At 34.2% G+C, this 25,167-nt stretch overlaps 1 protein-coding gene across 3 annotated transcripts in view; it reads left to right on the top strand.

The window, feature by feature from the left end:
* Nucleotides 1–19,949, top strand: part of LOC136027519 (splicing factor 3B subunit 1-like) — a 39,157-nt gene extending 19,208 nt beyond the window's left edge. For all 3 annotated transcript variants that reach the window (XM_065704860.1, XM_065704877.1, XM_065704870.1), the window contains 4 exons: nt 853–3,274; nt 5,626–5,898; nt 6,896–7,112; nt 19,563–19,949. In XM_065704860.1, the coding sequence (XP_065560932.1) occupies nt 853–3,274; nt 5,626–5,898; nt 6,896–7,112; nt 19,563–19,724 (3,074 nt within the window). In that variant the 3' untranslated portion in view covers nt 19,725–19,949. The remainder of the gene's footprint in view (nt 1–852; nt 3,275–5,625; nt 5,899–6,895; nt 7,113–19,562) is intronic.
* The last annotated feature ends 5,218 nt before the right edge of the window (nt 19,950–25,167 follow it).

The raw sequence follows: 25,167 nt of genomic DNA, 5'->3' as shown, positions 1-25,167 counted from the left end.
TGTTAAAGCGCCAGTTTCTTTTCTTATCAGTTTTTCTCACTGTTTTATCCTGAAAATGTAAACAATTTTCATTCTCTTTGAACTACTACTTAATCAGCTGTACAAACAAAAATATTCAGCTTGCTTTCATAAAATGTTATGTTCTCCATTAATAAGCTTGGACCTTTAATTAGTATGCAAGTTTTAGTGGATAAAACCTTGTTTTAAATTATGTTTAATTCTGTTGAATAAAATTGCATCACCAGTAGCACTGGTGATGCATTGATGCATAACAGAAAGGGGATACATAGCTGGAATTTTTCATCCCAGCTAAACCCATGTTAAAGCGCCAGTTTCTTTTCTTATCAGTTTTTCTCACTGTTTTATCCTGAAAATGTAAACAATTTTCATTCTCTTTGTGCTAATTCTTGCGGCGGTTGCACTTCATCCAGTGGTTAAACCCGTTTTAAGATTTGAAGCTATATTGATTTCCAATGTAATAAAAAACGTGTCTAGGCTTATGCCACTACAATGTTAATAATTGTTATTGGGTAAGAAGATAGACTCTGATCCTTGACAAGTTTTAGTTAACTTTTGATTACTTGCTTGATTTTATTAATTTCATCTATCAACGTTCAGTTTATGTAGAGATTAAATATTAAAAGAATTACAAATCAAGATAATACCTTGGTAGCCATGCACTACAATGTTTAATAAAAGACCTAATTTAGCCAATCTAGGATGATCTAAATTTTTTTTCGCAAGTTCCATTCTACGTCAGAAGTTAATTAGAGGAATTTATCCAGGTTATTTCTTAAATACTTTAACCTAGCTTTTAAATGCTATAAATATGATTTCATTTTTTATTTCTAGAGACACCTGGTCATGCTGGCTGGGCTGAAACTCCAAGAACTGACAGAACCGGAGCTGATTTGATCCAAGAGACTCCTACTCCATCTGCATCAAAGAGGAAATCACGTTGGGACGAAACGCCTGGAGCGACCCCTAGCTTAACACCGGCTGCTGGAAGTATGACCCCACAAACACCAGCGTTGATGACTCCTAGCATGACTCCTGGTATGATGACACCAGGTGCAACACCAATGGGAGCCAAAGCAATGGGTCTTGCTACTCCAACTCCAGGACATCTAGCTATGATGACCCCTGAACAGCTTCAGGCTTACAGATGGGAGAGGGAGATTGATGAGAGAAATCGTCCTCTTGCTGATGAAGAGCTTGATGCAATGTTCCCGGAAGGTTACAAGGTTCTTCAGCCTCCTGCTGGTTATGTACCTTTGAGAACCCCAGGTAGAAAGCTCCAAGCCACCCCTACTCCAATTGCTGGGACCCCTCAAGGTTTCTTCATGCAACAAGAAGGGCAAACACCTAAGTTCATGGATAACCAACCTAAGGGAAATTTGCCTTTCTTAAAGCCAGAAGATGCGCAGTATTTTGATAAGCTTCTTGTTGACGTTGATGAAGAAAGTCTAAGCCCAGAAGATCAAAAGGAGAGGAGAATTATGAAGTTACTATTGAAGATAAAAAATGGAACACCTCCCATGCGCAAAGCAGCTCTTCGTCAAATCACAGATAAAGCAAGAGAATTTGGTGCTGGGCCTTTGTTCAATCAAATCCTACCCCTTCTGATGTCCCCCACACTTGAAGATCAAGAGAGACATTTACTCGTGAAAGTCATCGACCGTATTCTGTATAAATTGGATGACCTTGTACGTCCCTATGTTCACAAAATTCTTGTCGTCATTGAACCTTTACTTATTGATGAAGATTACTATGCACGTGTTGAAGGCCGTGAAATCATATCAAATTTGGCCAAAGCCGCCGGTCTTGCAACTATGATTTCCACCATGCGACCTGATATCGACAATATTGATGAGTATGTTCGAAATACAACAGCTCGTGCTTTTGCCGTTGTTGCATCTGCCCTGGGTATTCCATCGCTGCTACCTTTTTTAAAAGCTGTTTGTAGAAGCAAAAAATCTTGGCAAGCTCGGCACACTGGAATCAAAATTGTTCAACAGATTGCGATCCTTATGGGCTGTGCTATTTTGCCGCATCTTCGTAGTCTTGTGGAGATTATTGAACATGGTTTGGTTGATGAACAGCAAAAAGTAAGAACAATTACGTCCCTCGGATTGGCTGCTTTAGCTGAGGCTGCTACCCCCTATGGTATTGAAAGCTTTGACTCGGTGCTGAAGCCCCTCTGGAAAGGTATAAGAACTCACAGGGGAAAAGGCTTGGCTGCTTTCTTGAAAGCTATTGGCTATCTTATTCCTCTTATGGATGCCGAATATGCCAACTATTATACAAGAGAAGTTATGTTGATCTTGATTCGAGAATTTCAGTCTCCTGATGAAGAGATGAAGAAAATTGTATTGAAAGTTGTTAAACAGTGCTGCGCCACTGATGGTGTCGAAGCTCAGTACATTAAAGATGAAATTCTGCCTCCATTCTTCAAGCATTTTTGGAATCATCGAATGGCTCTTGATAGAAGAAATTATAGACAGTTGGTTGATACAACTGTCGAGATTGCAAATAAAGTTGGAGCTTCTGAAATTGTCAGTAGAATTGTTGATGATTTAAAGGATGAAAATGAAACATACAGAAAGATGGTGATGGAGACTATTGAAAAGACGTTGGCCAATCTTGGTGCTGCTGATATTGATTCACGTCTTGAAGAGCAACTTATCGACGGTATATTGTATGCCTTCCAAGAACAGACTACCGAAGATGTTATTATGCTTAATGGTTTCGGTGTTATTGTCAACGCTCTTGGGAAAAGAGTCAAGCCTTATTTGCCACAAATTTGTGGTACGATTCTTTGGCGTTTAAACAATAAATCTGCTAAAGTCCGTCAACAAGCAGCAGATTTGATTGCCAAAATTGCTGTTGTTATGAAAACTTGCCAAGAAGAAAAACTCATGGGTCACTTAGGAGTGGTCCTGTATGAATATCTTGGTGAGGAATATCCAGAAGTTTTGGGTAGTATTTTGGGTGCTCTCAAGGCCATCGTTAATGTAATTGGTATGACCAAAATGACTCCCCCAATTAAAGACCTACTACCACGATTGACTCCTATTTTGAAGAATCGTCACGAAAAGGTTCAGGAGAATTGCATCGATTTGGTTGGACGAATTGCTGATAGAGGACCAGAGTATGTCTCTGCCAGAGAGTGGATGAGGATCTGTTTTGAGTTGCTTGAGCTCCTCAAGGCTCATAAGAAATCCATTCGACGAGCAACTGTCAACACCTTTGGTTACATCGCTAAGGCAATAGGGTAAGAACATCTTTTTATTCTGATCCTCGCTTTATTTGCAATCTATTTAATCTATGCTTCAGTACTGTTGCTTTACTTCTAAGATATAAAAATACTAATTTAGTATTTATAAAAATCTGAGTAGCTATTTTGACTCTGTTTGTAATTAATATTTGCTCTGTATGAGCTATAGCTGCAAAGATTGTAGTTTCTAGAATAGTAGGGGGGGGGGGGGGTTAGCACAGCTTCTTTTTTTATTAAATTGCACATAACATCTCTCAGATGTAAGGCATAGGTGCTCTATAACTCTCACTATGAATTCGAGTATAAACTTGATTTTCTTTTTTTGTCCTTAAAGCACAATTTGATACTCAGTTTTACATAATACTTTTTAATACTTAATAACTTAATTTTAAAATACTTAATTTTAAATACTTTAAAGTACTTGCTTTTAATACTTTTTTTCACTAATAATTAAAATACTTATTAACTATTTGTAAGAACCCGAGAAGATATTTTGAGTACTTTGTAAAAAATATTTTCTTCAAAATGCAGTACAGAAGAGGGGACACAATTATCAAGTTTTTTATCAAAACACTGACACTGTATAGCTCAAATATAAAATACCACGTCTGTCGGTTGTAAGGCATAGATGTTCTATAACTGTCAAATGTTTTACTTGATACTGATTAATCCCTAAAATTACCTCATAATTAATAATTATAATAATTTGTAATATGTAATAATAATAATTGTAATAATGTAATAATCATTTTAGAGTTCATTTGCGAGTCAAAAGCAGTGATGAGAGAGAAGAATTGCTATGCTAAGACAAAAAAAAAATGATGACGTCACCAATACCATGGTGACGCTATATATGCTAAATAAATTATCCATACTGAAACTAATATAAAAACATATTAATTAGTTGGGGGTACTAGTTTGTCTTGGATTTTCTTCAATTCTTTCCGTTATCATTTGACTCGCCTATCGATGTAGGCGAGTTTCTTTAAAAAATTCAGCCAATGAGCCACTTACTATGACCAAATCCCCTAAAAAGAAGGGTTAATTGGAGTTTGCTCCATTACGCTACTCCACTCTTCCAATTTTTTTTTTTTTTTTTTTTTTTTTTTTTTTTTTTTTTTTTTTTTTTTTTTTTTGCTCTCAGCTCCTGTGCTAATTTAAGGATTGAGAACTTTTCTTGCTTTACTCGGAATTTGGATCAAACACGGCTTAACTAAAGTAAATAGCCTTTAGAATAAATAGCTTTTAAGGAAGGTAGGCAAAATAAACAGTTGGATGAACCATAGACTTCTCCTTTTTTAACAAGGAATATTCTGTGTTAGTCCGAAAAGAAGTAATTATTAGCCATTTTCAAAATATTAACCATGCAGTATAGCCGAAACTAAAATTGTGTGTATATTTTTGAACTAAGTTTGGATTCCTGAACTGAGTGAAATATTACTGAACTCCTTAGAATCGCAAATTAATCTGAAAATAATTTACATCATTTCAAAATTGTTTCAATGGTTGAAATTTAATCGCTTAACAATGATATGGCACAATTTTATTAAACAAACGATGGTATTTTGTGCTGCTTCTCATAATGCTTAAGTTGGCCACTTTAGTAAGTTCTGGTTTTTCTTCTTGTTTCGTAATATTTTATTAATTTTTGGTATCAAATTTAAATATTGGAATGACAGCCAATTTTTCTTTTTTCGGTTAAGATCTACTTCAATATTTTGAATTTGAACTTAGCAAATTGGTCCTGGTACTTGTATGATATTTGCCCTACCTAATGTTCTTCTAACATATTTCGCTGACGCGCAATCCTTATGAAATATACCAAAGTAAGAAAAAAACGTAATACTTTAGAGACGAATTTGGGCAATATATTTGCATTTTAGGGGATGGGTAAAGTATAACGGCTCTGCATGCCTAATGTGTTAGGTACAACATCTGCATATTGTTTAGTAAGAATTGTTTTCTAACTTCACCTTGTCCAAATACTTTAAACTCCCCCCCCCCTAATGTGCAAATATATAGCCCAAGTTATATATTTTCCATCTATTCAGTCACTTCTCTTTGTCTTGTTTGTTTTTTTTTTTCAAATTCACTTTATTTAAAAAAAAAACATGTGACAGACAGAGCCGATTATTAGTTTTTATTGTCATGCACACACAAAAATCCATTTCACATTAAGCTGCAAGAAACTGACGAAAAAACGGTTCTATAATGCGTCAATGAATGCACAACTTGTGATGTATGGCGTTTATCATACAAGTACTCTGATCTTTAACTAAAACTACATTATTTTGTTGTAGAGCCGATAAGTGGACATGTTTATGAGTCTAGCATTTTCTTTATTACAGGCCTCATGATGTGCTAGCAACACTGTTAAACAACCTCAAAGTCCAAGAGCGACAGAATCGTGTATGTACCACTGTGGCCATCGCGATTGTGGCTGAAACTTGTTCACCATTCACAGTTTTACCAGCGTTGATGAATGAATATCGAGTTCCTGAATTGAATGTTCAAAATGGAGTCCTCAAATCATTATCATTTTTATTTGAATACATTGGAGAAATGGGGAAAGACTATATTTACGCGGTGACACCGCTTTTGGAAGATGCTCTGATGGACAGGTTGGTTTTATTCCTATTTATTTCCTTTTGCGACTCAAATTAGCTCTAAGGCTTACTTCACGTTTTCCCTTCAGCAGCCCAACCTTGAAAACTAAATGAAACAGGTATTTATTTGATAATTAATTTTCGATAAAAAAAAAAGTGTTCTGATGTCATCTAAGCTTTTCTGAGGATCTCCTTCTTTTCTTGTTGCGAGCTGTCTTCGTTCAAAAAAAAAAATAGAACTTAAAACAATGATTAAGGTGGAGGATAGCAACGATATGCTCTATACACTAAATAAACCCTTCCAAAAGATAAAATTTAATAACAGAAAGGGTATCAAGATTTTGGGTGAATATTAACTTTGCTAGTCTTCTGTGACAGTAAGCTTACATAGTTGTCCTTGCTTGATGATTGCTCCAACTTTAAATGGGAAAACATTCTAAGATCAACAGACATATGATTTTCTCCTTTCACGGGGTAGTGTGACATAGACAGTGCTGCACTTAAAAAGTTTTAAGTTTTGAATTTTTTTTTTTTTTTTTTTTTTTTTTTTTTTTTTTTTTTTTTTTTTTTTTTTTTTTTTTTTTTTTTTACTTCGTTGATTTGAAATCTTCTAAATTTGAAATTTTTCTGAGTAATTGAGATCTTGTTAAACATAGTAATTACTATCACAGAATGCAGAGTTTTTGTAAAGGTGGACAAATGAGTTGTGTAGGACCCACTTATGCTTGCAGACAAGTGCATATTTGGCCTAAATCTACTTCTGTTTTAGTTTCGAAACGGCCTTCCCCCCATCCCCCTGAAAAATATTCTCCGATCTCTTTGCCCATAAAGTTCCTACTATGTGTATATGTGGTTCTATTTTTGTTTCCATTGTATTAAAGAAAAAAAAGTTCGTGCCTCACACTTAGTTCTCTCGTATTATATGGGCTATAGCTTTGGGAAGAAATGATTCGTTTAACAGATGTGTGATTTTCTTCGGAGTAAACTCACACGTTGCTCATTATTATTGCAGGGATTTGGTGCATAGACAGACAGCCTGTGCGGCGATAAAGCATATGGCGCTTGGTGTACTTGGTTTTGGATGTGAGGACGCTCTTGTTCACCTGATGAATTATGTGTGGCCCAATGTGTTTGAAACGTCACCTCATCTAGTACAAGCATTTATGGACGCTATTGAAGGAATGAGGGTCTCACTTGGGCCAATGAAAGTCTTGCAGTATGCCATGCAGGTATGTTACACCCTTATTACAACTTGTGCTCGTTTCCAGTGGTATTTCTTTTAGGTGTATCCTTTGTTTACTGTCTCAGAATCTATTAAGTTAAAAATTAACTCAGAAATGAGTCTCTCTGGTTCATCAGAGTCCGCCTATTTTTTCTTTCTTTTTTTCTTCGATCTGTTTTAGCATTAGAGCACTTGATTGACTCTTGGCTTAAAAACATTATATTGCAGAGCTATGTTTATTGACAAGAGGATTTTTATAAATATTAATGCCAAAATATGAATGATCCAAATGAATGATCCAAATGAATGATCCAAATCGTTGAACAAAAATCCACAACCACATTAAAATGTGATAGAGCGTGATTTCCTTAATGATTGCATAAGCAGTTATTGATGCATCCTGATTGTTTATTTTTTCGCATGATGATTAATCCGTTAGGATTAAAAGTTGTGTATATTGTTGTTGTTTTGTTTAGGGGAGGGGGTGGGAGTTCTGCTTGATTTTATGAGCTGAATCTTCGGAAGACTTGAATAGATCAAATGATCTGTATATTATAAATGAAATGATCAACTTTCGCAACCTTTCTTTATCTTGTATTTTTTCTAGCATATTTGTGTTGCCAGAGAAACACTTTGGTTTTGTCCCGTTTTTTTTTCGTATGCCGCCGATGTCGGCTTATTACTGGAAGCTGGTAAGGTTCTAACATGTGCGGTTTTTACGGAAAGTGTGAACCTCAGGCGGGATTGATGAATATGGGATTACATTTTGGAAAGCTCTGCAGAACTCTTGCCTGGGCCAAAAGGATGGTTTTTGCTTGTCTACGAGCCAGAGCCTATGGTGTGCGAACTGAAGTGGAGTTGTGTAGCCTGTGTCAGAGAGGAGTATCTGAAGTTGTGCAGCCAAGCTTTCGTTTCATCCAACCATGTTTCTGCTTTCGAGTGGAAAGCTCCGTTTTAGCAGCCAAGCAGGCAGGCACCACTTTCAAATTGAAGATAGACTAAAATATACAAGTGTTAAACATATGCAGCAGTTACCGGCCCCACAGCCAATATATCTTCTTTGAGTTATAAATAGAAAAATTTACAGAAGCAAAAAAGTGGCATTTTCCCACGGGTCCGAAAGTGCTGCCGTGATTTTGGCAAGGTTTATCATTTGTTTTTTCGGACTTGGGATTGAAGTAGAGAAATGTTTGTTTTGAAAAAAAAACTTTAAAAGTTCTGTCATTGCTACGGAAATTAGAGCTTATCCTTTGCTCCTTTCTAAGTGGTGACGTTAGAAAGTTGTCCTACGGCAAAAAAAATCAACTTTTGAACTAAGACAGATAGAATTTTTTTTTTCAACGGCAATCGATAGCTCTTGATGAGCTGATCAAAGTATATGTCATCCATTTTTTGGTACTCGCAACACTTTATTCGGCGAAGCCGGACAAAGGTTGCCGCAACACTTCACGTTGCTCAGGCAACGTAGGTCTAGTAATCTTTCAAATCGTGCTTATACACTAACTAAAGGGTGCCAGGTGACCGCACTTTATACTATATAAGTCTGTCACTTGACGTCTTTACTTAAGCATTTTGCTGCTCGACATAATTTTTCGTTTTGCTGATTTCTAATTTTTAAATTCTTGTTGGGAAAATTTCGTCTATAGATCGGGTCTATTTGTAGAACAATTTTCTAATGAAGAGAAACATGGATCTCTCTTTTAAAATATCGATTTTCTCGCTTTTTTGCGAACGATACGCACTTTGCGGTAATGTCTTTGATTTGAAAAGGCTTTAAATAGATTGGAGAAGAGCGTCGATATCTCTTTTGGCCTCAGGCGGCCTAGTACTGCAGTGAGGTTAAAGCCCAGCCAGTATTTTTTCTTAGCCATTTATTTAAACTTAAAATGAGAAAAAAATTGAAAATGGATTATGCGATTAGCTAGCTCCATGGCGGAGATTGTTTTTTAAATGTTTTTAAATAACAATTATACACACACAGTATATTTTTATATGGTGACATATATATATATATATATATATATATATATATATATATATATATATATACATATATATATATATATATATATATATATATATATATATATATATATATATATATATATATATACTAGCTGTTGGGAAGGCGCTTCGCGCCACCCCAACACCTAGTTGGTGGGGGCGCTTCGCGCCCCCCCAAGCCCCCCCGCGCGCGTAAGTCGTTACGCGCCATTGTAGTTGTGTCCCTGTGTCCCACCTGTGAATATAGATAGATATATATATATATGGTTTTAACTACGTAAAACTTGCGAATATACAACATTCTTTGCTGTCCCATTGTCTTTGCATATAAATAGATTGTCAGGTTTACCGACTCTTGAACATGCAACATATAATGGTCCATGGGAAAACAATCTGTATTCAGATCTATACCTCATGATTCTAATGATTGCCCTTGAGCTTTGTTGATGGTGATTGCTAATCGACCATTCCCTGTCCCGGTGTCCCGGTCGTCATTTACATCCCCCTGTTTCCCCCGGTGTCCCCGTTGTAGTTGTGTCCCTGTGTCCCGGTCGTCATTTATATTCCCTGTGTCCCGGTCGTCATTTGTATCCCGGTGTCCCGGTCTGTATATACATTCGTTTTTTAGTTTTGTTTTTCTCCTTTATTTTTTTCCTTTTTTTTTCTTTTTTAGCTTATTTAGATTTTTAGATTTTTTAGTTTTTTTATTAGTTTTTAGTTTTTTTTTCTTTTTAGTTTTTTTGTCCCGGTCGTCATTTATATCCCCCTGTTTCCCCCGGTGTCCCCGTTGTAGTTGTGTCCCTGTGTCCCGGTCGTCATTTATATTCCCTGTGTCCCGGTCGTCATTTGTATCCCGGTGTACCGGTCTGTATATACATTCGTTTTTTAGTTTTGTTTTTCTCCTTTATTTTTTTCCTTTTTTTTTCTTTTTTAGTTTATTTAGATTTTTAGATTTTTTAGTTTTTTTATTAGTTTTTAGTTTTTTTTTCTTTTTAGTTTTTTTGTAGTTTTTACCTTATTTTTAGTTTTGTTAATTTTTTTTTTTACTTATGTCCTGGTCGTCATTTATACTCCCTGTGTCCCGGTGCTTTGTTGATTGCTAATCGAACATTCCTTTTGTCCTGGTCGCTTTCTCTTTGAGTGTCGTCATTTATTTTTTTCTTTTTTAGCTCTTTTAGTTTTTACCTTTTTTAGTTTTTTTTAGTTTTTTAGATGAAAATTTTTTTTAGTTTTTTCCTTTTTTTCTTTTTAGTTTTTTATTGGTTTTTACCTTTATGTTAGCTTATTTTTCAGTTTTTTCCTTTTTTTAGTTTTTTTTTATTTTTTATTTTTTTTAGTTTTTTACCTTTTTTTAGTTTTTTTAGTTTTTTTAGTTTTTTAGCTTTTTTACTTTTTTTATTAGTTTTTAGTTTTTTTGTAGTTTTTGCCTTTTTTTAGTTTTTTCAGTTTTTTTTTTTAGTTTTTTATTGGTTTTTACCTTTATTTTAGCTTATTTTTCAATTTTTTCCTTTTTTTTAGTTTTTAGTTTTTTACCTTTTTTTTAGTTTTTTTAGTTTTTTTAGTTTTTTAGCTTTTTTATTTTTTTTATTAGTTTTTAGTTTTTTTTGTAGTTTTTGCCTTTTTTTTAGTTTTTTTAGTTTTTTAGCTTTTTTATTAGTTTTTAGTTTTTTTTGTAGTTTTTGCCTTTTTTTAGTTTTTTTAGTTTTTAGCTTTTTTATTTTTTTTATTAGTTTTTAGTTTTTTTTGTAGTTTTTGCCTTTTTTTAGTTTTTTCAGTTTTGACGTTACCTGATCCAGTTTTTTCAGATGACGTCACCTGATCCACGATCCACAGATCCACAGACAACTTATTTTTATATATATAGATAGTTTTTTTTTTTTACTTATGTCCTGGTCGTCATTTATACTCCCTGTGTCCCGGTGCTTTGTTGATTGCTAATCGAACATTCCTTTTGTCCTGGTCGCTTTCTCTTTGAGTGTCGTCATTTATTTTTTTCTTTTTTAGTTCTTTTAGTTTTTACCTTTTTTAGTTTTTTTTAGTTTTTTAGATGAAAATTTTTTTTAGTTTTTTCCTTTTTTTCTTTTTAGTTTTTTATTGGTTTTTACCTTTATTTTAGCTTATTTTTCAGTTTTTTCCTTTTTTTTTAGTTTTTTTTTATTTTTTTATTTTTTTAATTTTTTACCTTTTTTTTAGTTTTTTTAGTTTTTTAGCTTTTTTACTTTTTTTATTAGTTTTTAGTTTTTTTTTGTAGTTTTTGCCTTTTTTTAGTTTTTTCAGTTTTTTTTTTAGTTTTTTATTGGTTTTTACCTTTATTTTAGCTTATTTTTCAGTTTTTTCCTTTTTTTTAGTTTTTTTTAGTTTTTAGTTTTTTTAGTTTTTTACCTTTTTTTAGTTTTTTTAGTTTTTTTAGTTTTTTAGCTTTTTTATTTTTTTTATTAGTTTTTAGTTTTTTTTGTAGTTTTTGCCTTTTTTTAGTTTTTTTAGTTTTTTAGCTTTTTTATTAGTTTTTAGTTTTTTTGTAGTTTTTGCCTTTTTTTAGTTTTTTTAGTTTTTTAGCTTTTTTATTTTTTCTATTAGTTTTTAGTTTTTTTTTGTAGTTTTTGCCTTTTTTTAGTTTTTTCAGTTTTGACGTCACCTGATCCAGTTTTTTCAGGTGACGTCACCTGATCCATCCACAGACAGACAGACAACTTATTTTTATATATATAGAATATAGATATATATATATATATCTTCTTCTATATATATAAAAATAAGTTGTCTGTGGATCTGTGGATCAGGTGACGTCCCAGGTTCAAATCCTGGTTAGGCTAAAAAAGGTAAAAAACTAAAAACTAAAAAAAAACTGAAAAAACTAAAAAAAGGCAAAAACTACAAAAAAAACTAAAAACTAATAAAAAAAATAAAAAAGCTAAAAAACTAAAAAAACTAAAAAAACTAAAAAACTAAAAAAACTAAAAACTAAAAAAAAAACTTAAAAAAAAGGAAAAAACTGAAAAATAGAAGAGAAAAAGAAAACTAATAAAATTAAGAATAAAATAAAAAAAAATAAAAAAGATAAAAACTAAAAAAAAAGTAAAAAGAAAAAACTAAAAAAGCTAAAAAAAAAGGTAAAAAACAATAAAAAAAAGAAAAAAAGGAAAAAAAACTAAAAAAACTAAAAACTAAAAAAAAAACTTAAAAAAAAGGAAAAAACTGAAAAATAGAAGAGAAAAAGAAAACTAATAAAATTAAGAATAAAAATTAAAAAAAATAAAAAAGATAAAAACTAAAAAAAAAAAGTAAAAAGAAAAAACGAAAAAAACTAAAAAAGCTAAAAAAAAAAGGTAAAAACCAATAAAAAACTAAAAAGAAAAAAAGGAAAAAAACTAAAAAAAATTTTCATCTAAAAAACTAAAAAAAACTAAAAAAGGTAAAAACTAAAAGAACTAAAAAAGAAAAAAAAACTAAAAAAAGCAAAAAAACTGAAAAATAAAGGAGAAAAAGAAAACTAAAAAAATATAAATAAAAATAAAAAAAACTAAAAAGATAAAAACTTCAAAAAAAACTAAAAAGAAAAAAAAAACTAAAAAACCTAAAAAAAGGTCAAAACCAATAAAAAAAAACTAAAAGGGGAACACTGGGACACAAATGACGACCGGGATACTGGGAATATAAATGACGACCGGGACACAGGGAATGTTCAATTAGCAATCACCATCAACAAAGCTCAAGGGCAATCATTAGAATCATGAGGTATAGATCTGAATATGGATTGTTTTTCCCATGGACAATTATATGTTGCATGTTCAAGAGTCAGTAAACCTGACAATCTAAATAAATGACGACACTCAAAGAGAAAGCGACCGGGACAAAAGGAATGTTCGATTAGCAATCAACAAAGCACCGGGACACAGGGAGTATAAATGACGACGACCGGGACACAGGGACATAACTACAAAGGGGACGCCGGGGTGCACAGGGGGTCCTACCATCTTCAAAGATACCACGATAGGAAGACTCTACACCGTTCACCCCAATCAACATGAATGCTTCTTTCTACGCCTGCTTTTGGTGAATGTACCCGGTCCGACATCCTTTGAGTATTTGAGAACTGTAAACGGTACTATACATGACACTTACCGTAGTGCATGCCAAGCTCTGAATTTATCGGAGAATGACCAACACTGGGATAACTGCATCAATGACGCGTGCAAAACGTCAACCCCAAGTCAAATTCGTGCATTGTTTGGCATCATTTTAACAACTTGCTCTCCGTCAGCTCCTACAGAGTTATGGGAAAAATATAAGTCAAAAATGTCCGAAGATATACTCCATCGAAAACAGTTAGAGACGTCAGATACGACTTTTGATTTTACATCAGAAATTTATAACTACACATTAGTTATTATAGAAGATTTGTGCGTACGTATGGCAAACAAACCTCTTCAGGATTTGGGAATGCCTTCACCTAACCGTATCGCTGCTGTTTCGGCATGTGTAGAATTGGATCGTGAACAAAGTTACAGCACGAGTGATCTATTGTCGTATGTACAAAATAACATTTCCAAGTTAACGTCGGAACAAAAAGACATTTATGATACGATAATGCATTGTGTCGATAACAACGTTGGAGAAATTTTCTTTTTGGATGCGCCAGGAGGTACTGGTAAAACGTTTGTGATAAAACTGACTCTGGCATCAATTCGATCAAAAAATGATATAGCGTTGGCAATTGCGTCGTCCGGAATAGCCGCAACATTGCTGCCTGGTGGAAGAACTGATTCTGGCATCAATTCGATCAAAAAATGATATAGCGTTGGCAATTGCGTCGTCCGGAATAGCCGCAACATTGCTGCCTGGTGGAAGAACTGCTCATTCCGCTTTGAAATTGCCTCTGAATTTGCATTCTACAGAAACTCCCACGTGCAATATTTCCAAATCATCTGGGATGGGTAAAGTATTGCAGCAATGCAAACTTATTATTTGGGATGAGTGCACAATGGCACACAAAAAATCGCTCGAGGCTCTGGATCAATGCTTGAAAGATTTGAGAGGGAAGTCGAAACCCTTTGGCAGCACATTAATATTGCTTGCGGGAGATTTCAGGCAAACATTACCTATAATACCTAGATCAACTCCTGCAGACGAAATGAAAACTTGCCTGAAAAATTCTAATTTATGGGCACACGCAAAAATATTAAAATTAACTACAAATATGCGTGTCCGATTGCAAAACGATGACTCTGGTCAAACATTTTCAGATCAGTTGCTGGCAATTGGAAACGGAAAGCTCCCAGTAGACTCAATTTCAGGACGTATACAACTACCTGCTGATTTCTGTAATTTAGTGACGTCCAAAAATGAATTGATTGAAAAAGTATTTCCGAATATTCTAAAAAATTATAAAAATAATAAATGGCTAAGTGAAAGAGCGATTCTCGCACCCAAAAATATAGACGTCCACGAAATCAACAATATTGTTTTGACCAAGATTCGAGACCAGGCAGTCCTTTACAAGTCAGTCGACACAGTTTTGGAACCAAATGAAGCGGTTAATTATCCATCTGAATTTTTAAATTCCATAGATCTTTCAGGGTTTCCACCACACGTGCTACAACTAAAAATAGGCGTACCAATAATACTTCTAAGAAATATCAACCCACCAAAGCTTTGCAATGGCACGCGACTTGCCGTAAAAAAAAACAATGGAAAACCTAATAGAGGCCACAATCTTGACAGGGCCTTTTGAGGGTGAGGCTGTTCTTATTCCTCGCCTCGCATTCCCATGATTCCAACGGATCTGCCTTTTCAATTTAAAAGATTGCAATTCCCAATTCGATTAGCATTTGCAATCACCATTAACAAAGCTCAAGGTCAATCATTAGAAAAACGTGGTATAGATCTTAATACTGCTTGTTTTTCCCATGGACAATTGTACGTTGCATGTTCGAGGGTCGGTAAACCTGACAATCTATTTATATGCAGCGACAATTGGACAGCGAAGAATGTTGTATATTCGCAAGTTTTACGCAGTTAATTTGTATTGTATCTATCTATCTATATAAAAGCGAGTTGTGAGTATGCATGTTTGTTTGTTTGTAAAAAGATTGTTTGCATATGACGTCATTATTAGTACATACGGCTTTGTATATGCACAGACAATGGGAAAGCCAAGAATGTTGTATATTCGCAATTTTTACGTAGTTTGAAACACATATATAAATCAGTCTATATTCACAGGTGGGACACAGGGACACAACTACAATGGCGCGTAACTAATATGGCGCGTAACGACTTACGCGCGCGGGGGGGCTTGGGGGGGCGCGAAGCGCGCGCCACCCCAACAGCTAGTATATATATAAAAATAAGTTGTCTGTGGATCTGTGGATGGATCAGGTGACGTCACCTGAAAAAACTGGATCAGGTGACGTCAAAACTGAAAAAACTAAAAAAAGGCAAAAACTACAAAAAAAACTAAAAACTAATAAAAAAAATAAAAAACTAAAAAAACTAAAAAAAGGCAAAAACTACAAAAAAAACTAAAAACTAATAAAAAAGCTAAAAAACTAAAAAAACTAAAAAAAGGCAAAAACTACAAAAAAAACTAAAAACTAATAAAAAAAATAAAAAAGCTAAAAAACTAAAAAAACTAAAACTAAAAAAACTAAAAAAAGGTAAAAAACTAAAAAAAATAAAAATAAAAAAAAACTAAAAAAAAGGAAAAAACTGAAAAATAAGCTAAAATAAAGGTAAAAACCAATAAAAAACTAAAAAGAAAAAAAGGAAAAAACTAAAAAAAATTTTCATCTAAAAAACTAAAAAAAACTAAAAAAGGTAAAAACTAAAAGAACTAAAAAAGAAAAAAATAAATGACGAAACTCAAAGAGAAAGCGACCAGGACAAAAGGAATGTTCGATTAGCAATCAACAAAGCACCGGGACACAGGGAGTATAAATGACGACCAGGACATAAGTAAAAAAAAAAACTATCTATATATATAAAAATAAGTTGTCTGTGGATCTGTGGATCGTGGATCAGGTGACGTCACCTGAAAAAACTGGATCAGGTGACGTCAAAACTGAAAAAACTAAAAAAAGGCAAAAACTACAAAAAAAACTAAAAACTAATAAAAAAAATAAAAAAGCTAAAAAACTAAAAAAACTAAAAAAAGGCAAAAACTACAAAAAAAACTAAAAACTAATAAAAAAGCTAAAAAACTATAAAAAAGGCAAAAACTACAAAAAAAACTAAAAACTAATAAAAAAAATTAAAAAGCTAAAAAACTAAAAAAACTAAAAAAAGGTAAAAAACTAAAAAAACTAAAAACTAAAAAAAACTAAAAAAAGGAAAAAACTGAAAAATAAGCTAAAATAAAGGTAAAAACCAATAAAAAACTAAAAAAAAAACTGAAAAAACTAAAAAAAAGGCAAAAACTACAAAAAAACTAAAAACTAATAAAAAAAGTAAAAAAGCTAAAAAACTAAAAAAACTAAAAAAAACTAAAACAACTAAAAAAAGGTAAAAAACTAAAAAAAAATAAAAAATAAAAAAAAAATAAAAAAAAGGAAAAAACTGAAAAATAAGCTAACATAAAGGTAAAAACCAATAAAAAACTAAAAAGAAAAAAAGGAAAAAACTAAAAAAAATTTTCATCTAAAAAACTAAAAAAAACTAAAAAAGGTAAAAACTAAAAGAACTAAAAAAGAAAAAAATAAATGACGACACTCAAAGAGAAAGCGACCAGGACAAAAGGAATGTTCGATTAGCAATCAACAAAGCACCGGGACACAGGGAGTATAAATGACGACCAGGACATAAGTAAAAAAAAAAATTAACAAAACTAAAAATAAGGTAAAAACTACAAAAAAACTAAAAAGAAAAAAAAACTAAAAACTAATCGAGCGCCCCCACCAACTAGGTGTTGGGGTGGCGCGAAGCGCCACCCCAACAGCTAGTATATATATATATATATATATATATATATATATATATATATATATATATATATATATATATTCAGTTGCCAATAATAAGGCTTCAGGTGCTGATAGTATGATTAATGAGTTTCTTAAATATGGTGGCTCTGAGGTTAGGAATAAGCTACTGAAGATTATGAACATGATTTTTGAAAAAGGGGAAGTACCCAATGATTTTAGGAAAACCTTAATTAAACCACTGTATAAGAAAGGTGACAAGAGTGAGTGTCGTAATTATCGAGGCATTAGTCTGGTCTCTGTAGGTAGCAAATTACTGAGTAATATGATACTTTTTAGACTGAGAGATGCTGTAGACAAAGTTTTAAGGGAAGAACAATGCGGTTTTAGAAAAGGTAGAAGATGTGTCGACCTAGTTTTCACTCTTAGGTTAATAATTGAGAAGTCCCTTCGTGTCAAACACCTTTGGTCCTCAGTTTTATCGATTATGAGCAAGCTTTCGATTCTGTTGCTAGAAGAGCGTTAACAAAGGTCTTATCGTTGTATGGTATACCAGAAAAATACATTAAAATGATTTGTGCTATGTACGAGAATAACATCGCTGCGGTTAAGGTAGGAAATGTGGTTAGCTGCTGGTTTTGTATTAAATCAGCAGTTAAGCAGGGTTGTGTTCTATCCCCCTTTATATGGATCATTTTGATGTGCTTCGTCTTAAGGAGCACAGGAAAGGCAATTGGAGACCATGGAATCAAATGGGGAGGAAAAACGCTCCTGGACTTAGATTATGCTGATGATTTAAGCATATTAGATGGAAGTGTGAGCAAAATGAAAGAAGTTTTAGAGGTTTTGCGAGTTCAGGGTGCTAAAATAGGCTTGAAAATTAATGTTAAGAAGACTAAGTCACTAAGGCTAGGAATAAGTGAAGATGAACAGGTGACATTAGGTAACGAAAAGATTGATCAGGTTGGGAGCTTCAGTTACCTTGGTAGTATTATTAGTAAAGATGGTGGGAGCAGTGAAGATGTTAAAAGTAGAATAGCTAAGGCTCAGGGTGTTTTTTCACAGTTAAAAAAAGTTTGGAAGAATAGAAAGATAAGTCTGCAAACCAAGATTAGAATATTGGAAGCTACAGTGATGACAGTGGTCAAATATGGTTCTGAAGCATGGGCGCTCCGAAAAGCAGATGAAAATTTACTAGATGTTTTCCAGAGAAATTGCCTACGGATTGTTCTGGGTACCCGGCTGACTGACCGTATTTCAAACAGTAGGCTGTACGAAAAATGTGATTCAATCCCGCTTTCTAGGACTATAATGAAAGAAAGGTTGAGATGGCTAGGCCACGCTCTACGAATGAAGGATGACAGATTACCGAAGATTGTCCTTTTTGGCCAACCGTCTGGGGCTAGACGGAAAGCAGATCGTCCTTGTCGGGGTTGGGAGGAAGTCATAAATAAAGATTTAAAGGAAATGGGAACTTCCTGGGAGGGTGTAAAGAGGGAGGCTTTAAATAGATTAGATTGGAGGAGGAGAGTGCGTAGCTGTGTTGGCCTCAGGCGGCTTGGTGCTGCAGTGAGTTATTATCAGTAGTAGTAGTAGAAGTAGTAGTAAGATCAAAATACCTATTTGTTTATAGTTAAAACGAAAAGAAAAAATATAAGATGATTATATATATATATATATATATATATATATATATATATATATATATATATATATATATATATATATATATATAATTACACAAAAAAAAATGATGAAGCGCCAATCCGTCTTGGTACTAACAATCATCTTGTCCGCCTCTATTGCTAAATTGTTATTTCTTTTTCTTGTATTTTGTGTTATTTATATTTCTTTGTTTTTTCTTCTTGTACTCCACTTTTTTTATAGTTTGGTAAATGACGACTTATACTTATTGACGACACGACTGCCTGTCCATGGATTATTCTTTATGGTTGATTGTGTATGGCTATGCTGTTTGACCTATGTGATTGTATGGATGAGTGGGGTTAAGGCCTCATTCAAGTGCTGGTCTATATTAATCACTAATGTAGGAAAACAGTCTTCCTTTTTTCCTTCTGTCTTTTTTTTTATTGAAGTCCTATATCGCTTTTTTTTTTTTTTTTTTTTTTTTTTTTTTTTTTTTTTTTTTTTTTTTTTTTTTTTTTTTTTTAGCTATGGAGACGACTAGGGGGAATGTCATATTTCGTAGTTTTTTTTTGTATTTTCAGATGTATTGTAAATAAACATGTGTCGTAGATGTTGTAATAATGTGTTGTAAATAAGCATGCGTTGGAGATGTGTTGTAAAATGATAGTTTGCATCTGTAACCACCGAAATAACACAGCTGTTGTATCTTAAATGATATATTTAAACATTATGAAATGAGGATTGTTTTAATAGGACATTCAGATGTCCTTATTTGCTGGAATCTCATTTGTTATCTGTGTCCGTGCCTTGGGGACCTCATATGTAAAAACGCGCAAAGTACTAATAGATGCATATGTAACTATAATATTTCTGATTTGTTCCTTTTTCAGGGTCTATTCCATCCAGCCAGGAAGGTTAGAGAAGTCTATTGGAGAATATACAACACCCTCTACATTGGGGGTCAGGATGCTCTTATCCCTGCATATCCAAGAGTATCAAATGATATCAGTAGAAATCAGTATGTCAGATATGAGCTTGATTACTTCCTATAAATATGGCAAAAATCCTACCAGAGTATTTGATGAATCCAGTAAATTAAAGTGCATTTGTTTGATGGTTCTTTCGAGCATTAGAGAAGTTTCAAAGTTTGCAATGCTTCTTCTAAGATGATGGGAAACTATCTTAGACTACGATTACTGTTTTGAAATAATAGTTCAAGTGATTGATTTATAATTTTATTTTATCTTTTGTGAATATAATATCCGTTAAAATATTGATCATTTGATGTTATATGATGTCTCAAAAGTAGAAGGATTCACGGTACAGCTGCTGTGAATTTTGCTTCAAAAGTTGTCCACATGGGTTGTGGATTAAGTGATTAATTTATCGAGTATTATATAATTTTTTTAAGACACATGGATTTTTGTTGTTGTGTGGGGGGGGGGTACAAATAAACTACCAAACGCATCGAAAAAAAATTTACGTGCATTTTAATTACCTTTTTACTTGTCGAAAAAAAATTGCAGGGGGGGGGGGGTCAAACCCGGTAACCAGCAGTAAATCCAACTGTCTAATTTTAATAGTCATTATTTATGCTGACCGGATATGATCGATATTCCACTTTTTCATTACCCTTTGCGCTTTTTATTATTCCCTAAAGTGCAAGCTCAGGTCAAGTCAGCAATTTAAACTATTCTTACATTATGAGCTCAATTAATAATTATTAGCATCGCCATGTACCTTTTTAGATGAAGTATTTTAAAATCCTCCTATGCCGCCGCGTACAAATTAACCTTACATATTTTCCAATTAAGTTTTAGGCTGATTTTATCACATGATAGTAATTTTAATCTAATTAATTATAACCAAGAGTAACATTCTGTTCACAGACAGGTAAGTTTCGAAAAACGCAATGTGGTGCGTATTCCGCGCCGCAGCGGTGAAACTGCACACTCTGTTCACATCGAAAGTTGCATTCCCTAGCCATCTAATTATTGCCCTATATTCCAAATTTCCCAGAATCTTTGCAGTTGGACCCTTTTTCTGCATCTGAGCCTCTAATTCCCTTCTTTTTTGTATCAAGTTTACCCTGCATGGTCCCTGACATAGGCTAGTCTCTCTTCCCCATGGCTGTGGCCTGGCTTTAATTTACATTCTACATTTACATAGCCTAGACTGGGCTATTAAAGCAAAATTCCCAAATCAACTATTGCGTTTGTCAAAAAAGGGTGGGAACAGAGAATGGTAAAACAAATATCCCCTCCCCCCCCCATTCCTTTCAGCGAATTGTTAACTTTGTCATACTTTGGTGGATAGTTTGCTCCTAAAAAGTACTGTTCACCACATCTTATTTGGCAAATTCATCTCTCGAGATCTCCAAAGACTTCTGAATTAAATAGATCTTTTGTGTTTTTTTTTTCATATATGATAAAATTAAATTCAAAAATCAGCCTTTCAACTGCCTCCATATTCTTATTATTCGTGATCCGCAAGCATCTCATTCGTGATGCATGAATCTTACAGAAAACCGGAAGGATGAGTGGCAAGAGATGCGTTCCTCCGCAACGGCTGTCCGCAGATCTATTTTCTGTGCGAATATAGGGTATGGAGTTCGATTTTTGTTGCTTTCAGATGACCCTCTAATTATTACAGTCAGTTGTAAACTCGAATCCGAATGTTACGGTGAGATGCCGAACCCGACATTCATATAGTCAGTAAAAAGAAAGCTTGCGAAAATTTTCAAGAAATAAAGAAAGGTGACACCACCTTCTTACAACATATGCAATCTATACCCTTAAGAATGGAATGCTTATGTTTTTGGGGAATTTCTCAAAAACCCTATCTGCAAAAAAAAAAAATTGTACAAAGCAAGCTGATGGTGTATGAAGCTCAAATTTCTAAAATGAGTTCAGAAGTTCGTTTTGTGCCCTATGTTGGCTATTTTCTTGAAAATACAGGAGCCTTCACTGAAGAACAGGGTGAAATATTTTATTAGGATGATTTTAAGAGATGTGAGGAGGATGACTGATTGTTGCTGAACGATGGAGAGACCAAAATAGGACACTAATTTGGATTGACATAAAAGACTTGGTTTGAAGCTTAAAATGGTAGGTTCCTGGGCTGAGTTGACCCTAAATTGCGAAAAAAGGTTAGGGGAATGTGCCTCAAATAATAATGCCCCAAAAAGAGTAATTTTTGCCAAATTTTGTTGCAGCGATTGAATGGTGAGTTCATTCATTGATTGGTGACAAGAAAAGGTTTTGCAAAAACAATGGACCTAAAATGGTGTTTAAATATCGAGAATAATTTTTTTTACTAGTAATAAGTACAAATAAATACACTTGGCTCGCCAAAAATAAGTGTAATTATTTTAAATTTTGATTTTGTTGGCAAAAAACAACAATGCGTGGTCTAATGTTATGGAAGCCATTTTTAGAATATCTTAAGCTCGGGAATGTATAATTCAGCAAAAAAAAATCATTTGCTGAAAAAGAACTGTAGACCATTAATCCTAGCTGCTTCTCAACGAATTCAACCAGAACTAATCTTAGTGGATATTCAGGTTTACTATCATGGCTACAGTGGAAGCTGCAACCTACTAAAGGACAAACCACGGCCCATATTAACCAAAAATAAAAAAAAAGTTATAAAAATTACAAACAAGCAAGAAAAAACTGTCATTTCTAGCTGATTTAGGAATGGTAACATATTTCGATTGGTGTTAATAGTACAATGTTGTTTTGAAAAGCAATTTATGATAATTTCGAACAATAGCCAAAAACCCCTATAACTTGGCACCGGATGGAAATAAAAAGTACGCCATTGGAATCGCAATGACTGAAAATAGCCTAAAACCTCTATAACTTGGCGTCGAATTGAAACAGAAAGTACGCCTTCGGAATTACAATAGCCGAAAATAGCCTAAAACCCCTATAACTTGGCGTTGAATTGAACCAAGAAGTACGCCATTGGAATTGCATTGGCCGAAAACCCCTCTGGTTTGATCAATCTGAACAATTACTTGTGTTGCATTTTGTTAAATTTTACTATGATGGCTACAGTGGTAGCTGCAACCTAGTAAAGGACAAACCACGGCCCGTAGTAAACAAAAATAAAAAAAACTCGTAAAAAAAAAACAGGCAAGCAAGAAAAAACTGTCATTTCTAGCTGATTTAGGAATGGTAACTTGTTTCGATTAGTGTTAAAAGTACAATGTTGTTTTGAATAGCAATTAATGGTAATCTCGAACAATAGCCAAGAACCCCTATAACTTGGCGCCTGATTGAAACAAAAAGTACGCCATTGGAATCGCAATGGCTAAAAATAGCCTAAAACCTCTATAAATTAGCGTCGAATTTGAACAAAAGTACACCATTGTTATTGCCATGCCCGAAAATAGCCTAAAACCCCTATTACGTGGCGTTGAATTGAAACAGAAAGTACGCCATTGGAATTGCCATGGCCGAAAATTTTTATTTACGAGGAAATCCGCAAAAATTCGGGGATTGTGGAAGCCTTGAACAGAAGGCAACTGATGAGTGATGAGCCAAAATTAATTGAGGAGAGAGGTGATGCCGAGCTCTGATCTGCCATTCTTGGGAGACATCTGGCAGTTTATAAGCGGCTACATAATTTCTGTGTTGTTTTAAAATCATTTTTCTGTGAATAGGCAGCGCAGCAGCAAAGTACACCTAGTACTTAGACGATAAATCACATCAGTTCAGTTTTTGTTAAGAAAAAGCATCGCTCACTTTTTTTTGCACCCCTCAGCATTGTGCACCCTAGGCCCGGACTTAAATCCTTGTTTGCAAATACACAACTGTTTGAAAGAAGAGTATGCAGTGTGGCCCAACTTAATTTCACCTGCAACTACAACATCATTCAACTGACCCTTACGTTAACATCATTCAACTGACCCTTACGTTAAAATAATATGAAAACAACTTCGTTTTCTTAAACAGTTAAAGAGGCTGCGTCCCAAAGTCGAACCTTAAAACGTACAGGAATTATGAGAGGCAGTTGGGGGGCTGCCGCCCCCCAAACCCCCCGCTTTTAAAGACTCTTTTGTACAGGTTTTTTGTTGTGGGGGGCTGCCGCCCCCTAACCCCCCGCTCTTGGCTTCGGAAAGGCCCTCTTTTAATTAACAAAACAAAAAACCTGTACAAAAGAGTCTTTAAAAGCGGGGGGTTTGGGGGGCGGCAGCCCCCCAACTGCCTCTCCCAATTCCTGTACGTTTTAAGGTTCGACTTTGGGACGCAGCCTCTTTAACTCTTTAAGAAAACGAAGTTTTTTTTCATATTATTTCTGTACGTTTTTCTACAATCCATGGTGGATGTAATTTAATAATTCCTGTACTCCTCGTACAGGAATTAGCACTGCCTCTCCTAATTCCTGTACGTTTTAAGGTTCGACTTTGGGACTCAGCCTCTTTAACTCTTTAAGAAAACGAAGTTTTTTTCATATTTTGTGAAAAAAAAACAACCGATAAGGGACTTGAACCCTTGACCTTAGGATTAAAAGTCCCACGCTCTACCGACTGAGCTAACCGGGCATGTTTGAAGTCGAAATACCTGCATGTGTATAAATATAACTTTTAAATAACTTTTAAGAATTTCAAAAATTAACATGGGGAAATGGGTTTTTCTAAGCTAGAAAATCGGGGGGTTAAGATTTTCCGACGAAACTTTCCATGAAAATTACTCGGAGAATTCCGCGTCGAATGAGTCTTCGTACACCCAGATCCGATGTCGGCTGTGACCTGTAGACGTGGCGAAAAAGAAACAAAAGGAGAACATGAACTTAAAGTGGCTATGCGTGGTTTCTGGAAAACAGGGAAGGAGTTATCGGATCGAGCTGAAATTTCGCGGATAAGCTCCTGGGCCCTAGGAGACCTTAACTTGTGAATTTCAGCCCGATCGGAGAACGTTAAAGGGGGGGGGGGTTGGGTGGTCGAAACTTTCGGCCAGATTTTCCCCATGAAGGAAATATCGGAGGGGGATTGGCAGGTTTCTTAGTCGGAGCTCGGGCTACGAAATGCATCCCTCCCCATCCCCACCACTCACCACCCACCCACCACTGGAACCGAAGATCGCTTAACATTGTCGTGGTTCGCCTCTTTAAAGAGGCACGAGTGTGCCTCCTTGATAACCTTTCGGTAAAAACCTAAGTAACATCACGTTATTGAAAATAATTGATATGGTTTGAATATTTCATTGCCATTACAAAACGAACAGAAATTATTTCCCATATTTGTAGGGTTACCTCCTCAATCCCTTGCTCTTCAAACTAAAGTTCTTTAATACTTTCAAAAAAGCTTTTCATTCTAAATAAATAGCCCTTGTGTTTCAGGAGTTGTCCTTCAGGAGCGAGACAAAAATTCAAACTTTAGCATAAAAATTGAGGTATTAAGAAGGGAGCAAACTCCCCAATATCTGGAATAACTTTTATTGGTTTTAAATTTTAATGTTGCTCTTTATTTTCAGTTGAAAAAACTTG

Source organism: Artemia franciscana, chromosome 1 (assembly GCF_032884065.1).
Source record: "Artemia franciscana chromosome 1, ASM3288406v1, whole genome shotgun sequence".
Taxonomy (NCBI): Eukaryota; Metazoa; Arthropoda; class Branchiopoda; order Anostraca; family Artemiidae; genus Artemia; species Artemia franciscana.
The sequence above is the reverse complement of the archived record's forward strand: the minus strand, read 5'-3'. Positions and strand labels throughout refer to the sequence as shown.